Source organism: Epinephelus lanceolatus, chromosome 19, assembly GCF_041903045.1.
Source record: "Epinephelus lanceolatus isolate andai-2023 chromosome 19, ASM4190304v1, whole genome shotgun sequence".
NCBI lineage: Eukaryota > Metazoa > Chordata > Actinopteri > Perciformes > Serranidae > Epinephelus > Epinephelus lanceolatus.
In genome coordinates, this window is record NC_135752.1 from 25,114,482 (window position 1) to 25,129,264 (window position 14,783).

A 14,783-nucleotide genomic window follows, 5' to 3' on the forward strand; every position below is an offset into this window, starting at 1 on the left:
TGCATTTGCCTCGGGGTGCAGGTGCTCTCCTGGTGGCTGCTGAGCCAAACCAGTTAATTAATAATACCACTCGAGCGTGTCAAGAGGAGGGAAGGTAAACTGCTGCTGTTGGCAGAAATGGCGATTGAGTGACTTTTTAAACTTTTAAACTTCATTTTACCTCAAAACAGAGAGAACTTTTTGGGTCTGCATTATTTCAGTGGGGGTTCATCCGCAGCCTTTGGATATAATACAGAAACAAACATCCACACAAGCACCTGCATAGACATGCACATACTGTGTTTGTGCCTGTGCATGATTAGGATGCTAGTTAAAGGTCCAGTGTGTAGGATTTTAGGGTATATGCATCGGCGGAGATAGAATATATTAAGTATATTTTCTCTAGTGTATAGTCACTTGAAAATAACTTGTTGTGTTTGTTACCTTAGAACGAGCCATTTATAGCTACATAGGGGGTGGGTCATCAGCCATGAAGTCTGCCATGTTTCTACAGTAGCCCAAAACGGACAAACCAAAGACTACCTCTAGATAGGGCCATTCCCGTTTTCATGTTGGCCAGTAACAGCCCCTCTGTGATGACCCAAACAGTGTTGAAAAAACACAGATTTTTAAGGTGAAACTGTTTTATGTAGTGCTTTTACCAGTTTAAATCAACAAGTCTGTTTGTCTTGGAGACGAAGAGACCTCTGTGAATAATTCGGCTCCTGGTAAAAACCTCCTAAATGTCTGGATCTTAAGTTACTAGAGAAAGAAGATGAGCACACATTAGCAGCCTGTCTCCAGTATGTCAAACACTGTCAGAAAAACATTGATTTGTAATGTGAAACTGCTTTATTCCTTTTTTTTACTGGTTGAAATCACCAGTTGCCTGCACTATGAAGCCAGTTCAACTTATCCAGGATATCTTTTCGTTATCTGGCTTGACTAACCCTAACATTGGCCGTCTGGATAACCGGTACTACAAAGCTGGTTATCAGCTAGTTCAGTCTACTCTGGGTTTTCCTATCCAGCCACAAGTGTGTTCATGTAAAAGAGGCAAGATTGTTAAGTACAAGCAACATCACCAGAATCATGAGTGACGGAGGCTGCTTCATATTATATTAAATGAAACGGTACCAAAAGTGTCTGGGACAGTGAAACAGTAAAGTGTCAGTGGCGTGGGATGTAAGCGATACTCTGTAATCTTATAACAGAAAATGTAGGAATACTGAAAAGATACAGCCGAGTCTCAAATTACAAGTAGGCATCACTAGGCTATGAGTGACATTAGTATATAGAGTATTTTTTCTTATTTAGTTGGATGATGAACACTTTAATGTAATGTCAGACTGTTTGTGCTACCAAAGTAAAAAATGGAAAAGCAGCCTAGTTAATAACTGATGAGATCTGTCTGACCAAAATGTGGCATTTATAATAACAGGAGCCAGTTAATCTCTCTGTTTGTTTGAGGCTCTGTTTTAAAACCAGTGGAAACAGAGCCTTAAATTAACACTGACCTCTAACAATACAGAACCCTTTTTAAACAGGAATTGTGCAAATTTGCAGGAAAGCCCAATCAGTGTTTTTTCAGCATTGGCAGTATAAAAACAATATCAGGAAGTGCGGCAAATTGTCGCCTACCTACTTTTGTTCATACAGAATGCGCCTTTTTCGGGGCAATGGGGGGCGTGTGTAAACAGTGACGTGGGAGTGAAGCCGTGGCTGGTCAGTCCTTTGGCGATTCTCTCGTAAGTTGGCCTGTTCTTCACCGTCCCCGTCATCTGACAGTTAATGGCCTCTTCGTTAGCGAGGGCAAGGGGAGCACTCTATTCCTTGTCTCCCCAGTTGCTCATCTTTACAGTGTCTGTCAGGTTTGTTTCCCTCTTGCTACTAGCTGTTCGCTAATTCCTGCTATCAGCTGTTTCCTGTTTATCCACCTCCACTGGGTCACACGTGTGGCGTCATCAACAGCTCCTCCCACAAGTCCTCAACAGCCCCTCCCGTTGTGGAAGGCCGCCTCAGTCTGTTTAGACTAAAAGGGTTCCGCCAATATGTCTACCCTACAAGGCGGAAAATTGGGCACCTCGGATCAACTCGCCAATCCGGCTCTGTGTGTATAAACGCTTGCAGCTGGCCAGCAAAATGGCCCGACATTCGCCGAAAATCTGGCAGTGTAAAAGGGGCTATAGGTTAGTCCTTTTTATCTGAGACTCAGGACCGTTGTCCATGGATACTTTTTTCTTCAGTGATGTGATTGGTCAGAGGTCGGGGTGTTATCGGGGTGGGGCTGTTATCCAATGCTCTGAAGTTAACCTGCTTCAGAGCAGATTAGCTGTTCAGCATAAGTTACCACGGTGATTTATCTCGGTAGAAAGAGAACCAGCTTCGTAGTACTGAAAACCCAGAGTTGACCCTGAAGTTACCTCGCTAACTCCAAATCCTGCTTCGTAGTACAGGCTTCTAGTCCGTTTGTTTCGGGGAGGAAGATACCTTTGCAGATACAGTATTTCAACTTGTGGTAAAAACCTCCTAAATGAACACTGAAGGAATACTAAGCAAGAGGTCATGCTTGGCACGTGGGAGAAATTTCAGCTTGTTGCAGACTGCATACCTCACCTCTAGAGGCTACTAAATCCTACACAGTGCTCCTTTAAGTGTGTGATATAACCGTAACTAAGGAGACAATTTGTGGTGTTCATTGTGTTATTGCAAGGGCCTAGTTTTCTGTGAGGATGCAGGTGACATGGGGTCACTAAATATGATTTTAAGCAAGGTTAGTGTGTTACTAATAATGTACTTCACACAGTGAAGTATTATTCTGAAACCAAATCCACACCCATGTGTATTATTGTGTGTTTACATGGGTGTGTATGTGTCTACTATGACTCAACAGGCCTGACATCTTGTTAACTTTGATCTGTGAATTTACAATATCTGAGCTGGTGAACATTTTTGAACCAGGTGACATTACCTCCTTGATTCTCTTTGCTTAAGAAACATGGGTATACTGTGTAATCCCCTGCCAGGAATTCTGCTCATAAAGCCACTCAGAGTGAGCGTGCGGTGTCATTGACATGATGTGGTTTGCATTCCCGACGAACAGCAGTGACCATTACAAGAGGAAACATGCTTAAGAACATCAGGGAGATGGAGAGCAGCTCCCAGTTGGGGTCTGCAAGCTGTCATGTTACCTTCATCTGCCTTCAAGGCCGGGCTCCTTTTCAATGACACTAAATAATTACACACTCACACCCACACAGCCGCGACACTGAGTACTCAAAAATAATCTGTCCTCCATACAAATTCATGTGACCACAGTTACCGAGTAAAGTCATTCAGATTTTTTAATTTTTCTACAAAAATATTTTACATTAGAAAACACAGCTTAAAATATACACAGTCCACTTGGTTATGCAATAACTGCAGAACCTTTCAACTCAAATATATCAGTCTATAGGTAAATATATCTTTACAGCAAGAAAATCCAGGGGCCGAGTTGTGACTCTTCAAAGGAGCTAGGGGTGATAAAGGAAATCGTCCAACAGGCCAACAAAGGCTCTATAAACTCTATGACCTGATGAAAGCAATGCAAAATAAACAGGAATATCATTTCATCTGAATCTGATACAAAAGATACAACTAAAGCAAGAGCAGGGAATGCTTCAGAACCAGAGGTGGAAATGATGAAACCTGGGGAATACGTACAGGAGCAGCAGTTCCTCACTTCAGAGTACAGCTGAGGGAAGGAAACTGGTGCTGACAGAGTCTGTCCGCCTACTCATGCATCCATCCTTACGGCTCTCACAGTAAGAAGTTTGCACACTGAATGTTTGGCGAATGGAGAGTGTTAGTGGTGCACACGGCATTGAAAAATTACCTTTATAACCTCACAGTCAAATGTCAGTGTTACTCTGGATAATCTGAAAACTCTGTTAACTGTTTTCATTCAGCCCAGCTGCCAGAAGAAAATGTTGGCGCTTTATATTTCTGCAAAACCACAAACATGTTACATTTGCATGTTTCATACATATCATATTATTAAAGTGATGTAGTATATGAGCTGACTGTCATCGATTGGTGGAGGTGTTACAGCTCTGGCTGGTTTCTCTGTGTCCTTCACATGTTTAAGAGTAAGAGTGAGTGCTCCATTTGTGTGAGGATCTTTGTCTCTTAACTACAGGTGTGGTGTGCTGATTGGCTGGAGGTGTGGGATTGGTCTCAGCTGATTGGCTCCCCCAACTACCATCTGCTGTTTAAAACCCTCGGCTTCCCAACAGGCTGGTTGACAGGCGACTGACAGCAGCAGCGTTCCCTCTCGGCCTTTGAATGTCTGGGTATTGTGTTGTGTTAAACCTGAAGATTTGGTTTTTCGGTAGTGACTGTTTGTGCCTCCTGTGGGCCATCTTAGTGAGATTTTCGTATTTGTAGAAACACTGGGGGTATTCAATAGCCTATTTGTTACACTAGGTTACTTTAATTATTTTTTAACTTATCTTTGAAGCTGTAGGGATGGGCTGCCATTTTATTTTGTATATTTTTTCTAGTGTTTCTGATTTGGAAAATGTATTTTTGTTGGGTTTTTCCCCCCCAGCATAGGTGTAGTTAGTATGTTTGGGGTTTAGATGGTTACGGGCGTAACAGAGGGAGGTTGGATGGCAGATGGCGTGTCACTTACACAACAAACAAGACCAGTTGTGCTTTAGCGACCCTCTGCAGTTTTTTCACTAAAAGAGGGTGTTTTTTTTATCCACCCCACTGGAGTTGGTGCCGTGAAAAGCCCTTGTATTTTTACCAAAACATCACTGAGTTTCCTGTCGGGATAGTGCCACGAAAAGCAGTTGTTTGTTTACTGAGACATCATTGCTATTCCAGTCCGGATAGCACCACCTTACCATAGTTGTTGTGGCTACACCTAACCACACGTTAACCACACATTAACCACAGCGTTGTTGAAATGTACAGGAACATAAACGAATCTGCTACATAATAACGTATAAATGTAAAGTATCTGTGGTTTGCAGAAATGTACAATGCCAATATTTTCCTGGCAAGTGGGTTGTTTACTTAGAACTAAATAATAATTAGGGCTGCCCCTCTAATAGTTGACCAAATGTTAGTCGACCAGAAAGGTTATGAGTCGGCAAGATTTCATTGGTCGCTTAGTCGCAGAAAAACAAAAAACAAATGTGAAACTCTATTACGAGCTGCCCCTTATCAAAATAAATCAAAACCTGTATGATTGGATCATGTGGGAATTTGAAAGGACAGACACAGGAAGTGGCCACGCTCAGGAGTCAGACAGGAGTCACGTTACAAACCAGTCACAGCAGACAGATATCTTTCCCTTCTTCTGTAAATATTCAGTCTGATAAATACGGAAAAGTTGATCATGTTAGTGCAGGGCTACCCAGAGCTTTACATCTGTCCCACGGACAATAGGCCTACACACTTATAAACAGCTCCTTGAAGAAGATCAGCTCTGCACTCAGGATTTCAGGTAAATAGGCTATGTGATGCTTCTAAAGGTTGCTTTGCAAAAAAGGCACAAGAGTAGTGCCCAGTGCCTCGTGTTAAAGACGCGATGTGTACGGCTCCTAATTTCCAGGGCTGGTACCTGCAGTTATTCCACAGGCTAGTTAATAACATGTCGGGCAGGAAATCCAAAGTGTGGGATCATTTTGAGAAGGTGAAGGACGAACCCAAGGTGATATGTAAACTCATCTTCATTGGTCGACTACAAACATGACATATCATCTGAAACATGGAAGTAGCTACATGCCCATTAGCCACTTAGCACAATCATTACTGCTTTGTCGACAGCGTCATTAACAGGCGGCTCACTCAGTGTGTGACGTGCACTTGTAGATAAAATATAGGCCTATATTAATGAAGGTTCATTAGTACGGTTTGTATTTCTCTGTAATGTAGCACAGTGTTAACAATGTTACTGATACTATTCTTTCTCACACCTTCAACTCAAACCATTGTGTTGCCCCGCCTGAAATATATCATTTAATAATTAAATTAATATCGTAAACCTGTGAGTGACTAGTCGACTAATGGTCCTAAATGACGACTATTGGTCGGACTAGGAAAATTCTTAGTCTGGGACAGCCTGGGAGTAAATAATCCTGATTAGTTCTGTGGATTATCCAGAGAAAGACTGAAATACAAATGTAATTTTTCACTGTCTTGAACAGCAAAAAAATCCCTTTACCTCCACTGTATCAGGGTGGACACAGAAACTATTACCAACATATTAAACCATATACATTACTACATACCACGAGAGGTAAGTGTGACAATATGTTTTTTTTTGGTAATTTTGAGCTAATGTTGGTGAGCTGACCCTGTAATAAAGCATCTGCTGTAGTCTTATAAAACAGGCAACAATGTGTGTGTTGGCACGCTGTTCACCTTTGCGCCTGCCTACATCCCTGGATGCCCTCAACTTGTGTGTGTGAGAGGCACTGCAGCTGAAAACCTGCTGCACATGAAGACAAATAATCACTGCTATGGAATACACTTCTATAACCTTTAACATTTTTCTTGTAGCAATGAGGCAATTTGACTGTTGAGTAAAAAAAAAACTTTGTAAAGCATGTGTGGGTTGATGCCTATAAGGACGACTACTTCAGCTGGCAGTGCCCACCCAATGACATGTAAAATAAATAACAGCAAAATTAGCGCAAAAAGGATACCAAATGATATAATAATAATAAGAAAATTCCAGTTTTTTGCTTCAACTGAGTGTCCACTGGCCCTCCACCAATCAGCTCAGGAACTTTGTCCCATGCTTTGGCATCATAGCAGTTCAGAGCGGAAGGTGAGCGAGAGCGTCCAGAGGGGTGGCAGCAGCCACAGGGGAGATGGGGAAAGGCGGACACCTAAAGGCGAGGCGGTGTCAGAAGTGCAGGAGCACACCTCGTAGCCGTTCTCCGCATGGTCTGGGTGATGGTGCACGTTGACTCTCGTCTCAGTGCTTTTGGGCTCCGCGTCCGGAGAGTCCGACTGCATCTCGGTGCACAGGAGCCAGTCTTTAGCGATGAGGCGGGGGTATCCTGCCTCCACCTCCATGTCACTGCCAGGCACTCGCCAGTACTCCTTCCCCTTGAAGAAATAGGACGAGCCTTCAGAGAGAGAAAGAGAGAGCAGAGGGTTTGTATCAGAGCAGAATAAAATACAACACTACGTGCTTTAGTATCCACACAAGATACAGCATTGTCTTTGCTCTGATGTAGAATACACAACAAGCACAGAACACCTAAACATCATGGGCCTTAATTTCATGAATCAGTGATCCAGGGTGAAAAGTGTTTATACTCAGTACTTTCACACTGTTATTAACATACCCCACGGTACACCTGTTCAAGATGGCATGGGAATAATTTGAAACAGGGTGGGATTACAAAAGATACATCAGTGAATGTGTACGGCCTTCTATTCACGAAGAATCATATCATTTCATTCAATACGACATCAGCTCAGCCCTGCTGGTGGGCTTACCTACAAGTGAGTTTTGGAGATGAGAGTCCAGACGACTCAACAAGCGAGCGTGGATGATTTTTAATAATGTTTTTTCAATTCAAAAACTATCTGAATGTGCCATCATACCAACATCACCATTAAAAACAATGCCCATTCTTACTCTGTAGAAAACAGTATGTTAAAGGGATAGTTCGGATCTTTTGAAGTGGGTTGTACAAGGTTCTTATCCAAGTGTCACATTGATGACAGGTAGCATTTTACAACGGGAAACTGAGGCCGTTTCATCACTCTCTTCTAATTAATGGTACCAGCTGACTGATTCATCACACCTGGTGGTAATCTGTCTGTGTCTAAGGGTGCTTTCACGCCTGCCCTGTTTGGTTTGGTTCAGTCAAACTCAAGTTCGTTTGCCCCCTAAGTGCGGTTTATTTGGGCAGGTTTGAACACAGTAATGGCACTCGGGGTCACACCAAAACAACCGGACCAAGACCTTCTTGAAGAGGTGGTTTCGATCCGGTTACAAACGAACTCTGGTGCGGTTTGTTTGTGGTGAGAACATGTTCTGACCTTGATCTGAACCAACTGCAGTCACATGACACATTGTTTGGGTTAAACATGAGCATGTTACAGTCCTGGAGGATTATTAATGTGCACCTCCTCCTGTACTGCCTTAATATGCACATTCAGCACATCCAATGCATCAAAACATTGTTTTCTATTTGGAGCCGCGCCTCGTTTTCAAACTGTATGGTTTGACTAAAATGAACAATGACAGCAATATAGTCCACGATGAGCAGCGCTAAAATCAACCTGCGTAGTTGTCCCTCCATTGTGACATTAGAAAGTGTCACATTTATCTTGCAAGTGTACTCTTCTTCAACGTTTTGTTTACTTCCTGGATTTTTCCCACATGGAAATTCTGACCAATCAAGAGCAGCTTTCTCACACAAGACATTTGATCTGGTCTGCTTGTAAATGCTGCTGTGAGAACACGAACCAACTCTAGGCAGTTATACAACTTTGTAACAAAATTAGTCCCTGATTCGGACCAAAGCAAGACAACTCCAGGTCTGAAAGCAGCCTATATGAGCTATCTGTGAAGCGCATTTCAGTAGCACTGATGAAAGTCAAGAGCTGAAACGTTTGCTGCCGCTATCATCCTGTTTTTATTATCTGCACTTTGAGCAGCCTTCTTTTTGTGCATGGATGTTCTAAATAAATTGACATTATTTCTGCATTGATCTCAGCCTGTGAACCTTTTCACAGCTCAGTTGCATTGGTATGTGGGTATCTCCTCTGCTGTCCTTTCTTGGTTGTCCATTGTACCGATGCACCCAAGGTAAACTTTTTGTTGCCCTAAGTAGGCGCAGTTTCACAGCAGCTCTGAGACTTCACTCTCTCTTTAAAGCCAGACTCCATTGAGAGAAAGAGTTATTTAACATTGCTGAACACAGGAGCTGCTGATTGTGCTGTCTATGTTAAGTACTTCATACAACTCCACTTCAAAAGATTAAAACTATCCCTTAAATTTAGTTTTGATTCTTTCCTTTTTTTCAGTGTAACCTCCACTGACACTCTCCTTACTAAAAACTCTGCACAGTGCTCTCACATAAAAATAGCTCTCACTGTGTACTGACACAAGACTAGTCTAAAGCAGTAAAACTAAAATCACCAACCTGATAAGCAGTTGGTGTGCTTGCTGTGCAGACGGTGGGCTCCGTTCTCGCCGTATGAAAATAATAGCTAAGCTGGCACACGTCAGCGTTACCACTCACCGTGTGTTGTCACAAGCTTTTGTTCTGTGTTTGCTGTTGGAAGTTTTGTGGGATGGTGATGATTGAACTAGAGACTGAACCAAATTTAAAGTGGCAGATGTATCCTGTATATACTTGGATGCTGTGAGCAATAACTTTGCAGGTGATAGCTGCAAGATTGAGCACCCACGTTGGAGAGGACTGGATAATTGAGCACCAGCAGGAGCGTGCATAAACACCCCTTAAATTAGAGTCTTTGGAGAGAAGGCAGATTTTGTTTTGCTGTATAAAGAAATTGGTTATCAGAAGAATCAGGACTGATTCCGCCTTATTGCTTATGTTGCGTTAAAATTATACTTTAAATGTGCATGTCATTTTATGGGGTCTTTGTGCCAGCACAGAACACACAGCAACCCCTTGTGGGCATTCTTGACACCATAATTGCAATACGCCAGTTGATCGTTACTGACACACCCCCCTGCAGTGCCTGTCCTTTCTCTTCAGGGTACTTAAGTTAATTAGAGTTTCCAAAATACCAAATGGGCACTGGCAGAACAAAGGAAAAAACTAAATGCTGAGTGCTTTTAATGAAAATACCACTTTGTAGGAACAAAGCCTCTGATAATGTGCCATGCGCCATTATGAAAAATAGCTTCATCAAATAGGTGGCAATATTTTGCGAAACGCTCTTTTTGTTGCATGTCAAATATAATATCTGATTTTAATATGAAGATCAAGTTATGCATTGATTGGACATGTGTTCAGGACAAAAAGGGAGAGGGAAAAAATGTTGAATATGTATCACCAGCTCAAAATCATTATCCTTAAACTCTCAGAAACAGAATTTGTTAACTGGAAGGCCAGCACCTCCTCCTGTACAAGGCTATTCACCTCACCAGCCACAATACATGCTATTCATGCCCATTCAGTGTCTTCATTAACTGGTGACTGAGACACACAAAAAGGGAGTATAGGTGATAGTATTGTGGCTCATTCATTTTCTAAACTGGTGATTGAAATGAATAAAAGGCAAGAGATAAACAAGTGAAGTAGCTCCAGCGAAGTGAAGAATGTTCTCTTGTGAATGGCCTTGCAGCTCGCCATTAACTGTGGAGTAAATATTTTTTTGTGTGTCTTTAAATGCTTGTCACACAAAAACTAGAGCAAATAACTGAATATTATTCTGTCACACAGGTGCGAACCTCGTGTTCAGCCAAGTGTTGGAGGAAGTAAGGCAATGAGATGAGAGGAACTAGAAGAGAAGGACGGAGAATGATGAAAGCATTCAGTTTAATTCTGAATGTTTCCCGCACCCCGGGTGGAATATTTACGAAAGAATTGGTGAACAATATGTTCAAGCATCACTTTCTAAATTAAATGAATAATTCAGCAATTTATTGTTTGCATGGCTACATGGAAGAATGAGACATCATTTCCTAGGTAGTAAATGCCAAATCACAGATGAAATCACTCCTAAATAAGGTGTAAAGGTTTTTACTTCTCGGTTGTTCTGTCTCTGAGGAAGCAATGAGTTACATTTCCTCAAACCAAGGACAAGAAACTCTTATTTCCTGTGATGAGATGAGGCGATTTTTGTTGTTCATCATGAGCAATAAATAAAATACCTGTAATGTACAAGGAGTGGTACTGTCGGCAGTTTCCCATAAAGAGCCTTCACCCCTTCAAGTGGGTGAAGGCTCACAGAGCGCCGAGTCCATTTCCTGTGCATAATCGTGAGTTTATATTCAAGCTGGGCTGCAGCCTGTTGGAATAAAAATAAGGTATGCTCTATACTGCACAGACACACACACTGTGCCTCCAAACTTCTGAGGACTCATTTCTCTCAGTCCTACCTTAACCATAAAAACAAGTCCCAAAATAGCTCTCTGAGGCCTTTTGCAATGAGGATATATTATATATATTAGCCTCACTTTCCCAAAATGTCCTCATTCTGGATGTCTGGAGCTGAGTTTCACCCTCACAAAGACAGACACAGTCACAAAGTCACCCTCCTTATCCATCTATCACTATTATTGGGAGTCCAAGCCCATAGGGCTGAACGACACTTTTCCAAAATTCTTCTTTCTTTTCCTTGGAGGCTTAAAGTCCTAGAACTGTCCAAAGTAGTGAGGAAATGTAATATCTCTCCCACTAATGGTTAATAACCTCTTTTGGGGCCTCTCTTGACCCAGGGCCAGGACAAGTGACCTGAAGTTCCCTCTGCATCATCAGCTCTGGGGATTACAGTCCAACAGGCTGATTACAGGCAGATCGCTTGCATGTTCGCATGCAGTCACCATGGAAAGGCAAAAGTTCAATCAGGAAGACTTTCTTTGTGATCATCCATTCACAGTTCTCTCCCTCCCACTCCCACTGCCTCCTCTAATCAGCTGACTATGGGTGTTCGCTCTTCTAGTTATCCAATCAAACTCTGCTACAATCTCTATCAGTCAATCAGGATGCTACTGCAAAAATGTAAGTCTACTCTCTCTTCTGCTGCCGTCAGATGTCATTTTAGGCAGAAGTGTCACACCCTCCTCCACCCCGTTCACCTCCAGCCATTGTATCCAGAGTCCAGGACGAGCTCAACAAAGGCTCATTCCTCCACTCATCCAGATCATCAGCACATCTCCATCTTCTCCACATCCTCTTCTCATCTCATCTTAACCACCTCTACCACCACCAGCGTCTAGGCCCTGGGGGGTTCCATATTCGACTATGGATTCATCACCCTCCTTAGATATATACCATCTCGATGGGGTCTAATTGCCAAAGACTTTTCACATTTTTCACTTTTCACTTATGTGCACAAGTAAATAAATATTCTTTTCACTAAAATATTTTTAGGCGGCACGGTGGTATAGTGGTAAGCTTTGTCACCTCACAGCAAGAGGGTTCCTGGTTTGATCTGGGGTGTGGGAGCCCTTCTGTGCGGAGTTTGCATGTTCTCCATGGGTTTTCTCCAGGTACTCCAGGCCCATTGGTCCGACATCCCATTAGTCTGACGTCCCGTTGTTCCGATATGTGATTATACTAGGCCATACTGTATTTGTGTACCAGAGGATCAGCAAATGCAACAAAAGTAGGCTACTGGTCGAGATACAAGTGTCATAGAGAGGAGAGAGTGAAACACCATAACCTCCTGTTATTAACTCTGGGCTCCAGGTTGTGTGGGGAGCTCTCCGCGGTGCTGAACAGCTCCCGGCAGGCGTATTTCTGCCTTGATGGTGCGCCGCGACTGGCTCTGGGTCAGCTGGGAAAGGCTTGAGGCGAAGCAGGCTCACGGCTTATGTGTTTGCCACTTTCTTTTTCATTTTAACCCACACCATGATCTTTTCCTGACCCTAACCAAGTGGTTTTTGTGCCTAAACCTAACCAGACCTTAACCACAGGGCATCATGATGATTTCGGAACAATGAGTTTAATATGGTCGGAACAATGGGATGTCGGACCAGTGGGCTGTCGGGCCAAATCCCGTCATGTATGTGATGGATTATTTGTCATATTAAATAAGAAGACCCCCTTTTCACAACTAAACAGTAAAAGTAACTTTTAGTAAAACTGAGATAAAGTAATTGTTGCCATACAGCAACACCATGCAACAGATGACCTCACAGTAATTTGCATCATTGTCTGAGAAGAGTTTCCTTACTTTCTTTCAGATATTTTTTGGGGCTTTATTGCCTTTATTCTATAGAACAAGTATGGTGTGCAGGGGGGAGAAAGAGAGGGGGAACAACATGTCGCAAGGGGATGTGGGTTGGAATCGAGCCTACAGCCGCTGCGGCAAGGACACAGCCCTTGTACATGGGGCGTCTGCCCTACCAGGTGACCTAGTGGGCACCCAAAGAGTCTTTATTGTGCAATACTTTCTAGAGCTATGAAGGGGTAATTGGATTTGCTTTATGACAATATCTGGTCTGGAGGGACTCCTCTATTATTTCATTACTGAAACACGAGAAATAAAGATTGACACTGTTGTGACTGTAAATGTTTCCTGTCAACAAATCACATGAGAAGATCACTGCCCCAAACTTCATTCATTCATACTGAAGATGTCAATTGGGCCACGAATATATAGTGTCACTTTGAACAAAGGATCAGTAATTTCCTAAAACAGTTGTGCACTGTAGTCTTTAGCAAACATTACCCAGCAGCGAGTAAATAGTGTGTTTATTGGGAACTATTTTCAGTTGTGGATTAATACACACTACTCAGTATTTGCAGTAGCAAGACAGTGTTTTGGGGATATAGTCAAAATAAACTAGTGCCTACTGCATGTTCATGGTGATGAAGAACCCTGTCGACTAGTGTAATAATGTGGCTCACTGGTGTGTTTTTAAATGTTATTGGACGACATCTGAGCTCTGTGGCAAACCCTCTGTAGCAGAGTTAATGATTCCTTAAATTTGCTTTATTCCATTACGTGTCATTATCACTATGAACTTAATTTAATACTAGGCCTTTCTCATTTTAATATTCTTTTTTCACCATTTTGTTATATTGTTTGTAATGTATTATTATTTGTTTCCCATTGGGAGAGGTCTGATGTGTGTAACATAGTTGCTGTGTACTGGGCCCCTGTCGACTTCAGAGGTGTATGGTGTATTCTGTATACAGTCCCTGTGGCAGGAACATCTATATTAAGCTCTGTTGATACACTTCAATAAGTTTGTTTTTGTTGGTAAAAGTGTATATTTATTCATGTTTCATATTAAAGAGGGCTTTAAATTACCACAGCGATGCTTTTGTGATGATGTTGGTTGCCAGCAGCATGTTCAGTTGAGTTTAATTTATTAGGACCCCCATTAGCTACTACTTTACTTTTTGTGACAGTGCACAAAAACAACCTCACATATAACACTTAACAAAATAAGAGGACCAGACTAAAACACTGACACAGACAACCAAGACAGCTCCTGGTAATACAATTATTAAGATGCTTTTTCATGATTTCATTTGGTAAGTAACCGCCATTTCGAGGCTAAATTTTGCTCTGATGATGCACCATTACTGTAATATTAGACCAAGTATTTACATAATGCTGTGCATTCACATTTGTTTGTTTCCATACACACATTACATGTCCATTAAAAGGAATAGTTACCAGGAAAAATAATATTTTTACCATGCATGAAAGTCATTACAGTGTATGAATCATATTACATAGGTCACCTTTTCTTGTAGTCTCATTTGGAAAACATAAAAATATGATTACTAACAGAAAACCATCACTGATTAAATGTCCCTGCACCACAAACAAAGACAGACCCTTCACATCCTGAGACACACGACACAGTAAAACTTACCTTGATATTAATTAACAACTTTGACAGCTATACTCTTGTCTGTTTTATGGATAACCTAAGTCTTTGTCAAAAGGTGCTGCTTCAATAGAATTTAAATGTAGCTTTATCTTTTTCCTGCGTCATTTATCGAGGGAGTGAATTCCATTCATGCATACCTCTGTACTTTACTGTACCTTTGGCTGGGTTTGTTCTTACTGTTGGTAATATAAAGTTCCCTCTTGTAGCATGTCTTGTAGGGTAGTGATGTCTATCT

The 14,783-nt window shown here is 41.9% G+C and overlaps 1 protein-coding gene across 1 annotated transcript in view; it reads right to left on the reverse strand.

Moving 5' to 3' along the window:
* Nucleotides 1-3,308: 3,308 nt before the first annotated feature.
* The window catches only part of LOC117269380 (matrix metalloproteinase-17-like), a 114,197-nt gene continuing 102,722 nt past the window's right edge, over nucleotides 3,309-14,783 (reverse strand). The window contains exon 10 of the mRNA XM_033646351.2: nucleotides 3,309-7,109. Coding sequence (XP_033502242.2) covers nucleotides 6,784-7,109 — 326 coding nt within the window. The 3' untranslated portion in view covers nucleotides 3,309-6,783. The remainder of the gene's footprint in view (nucleotides 7,110-14,783) is intronic.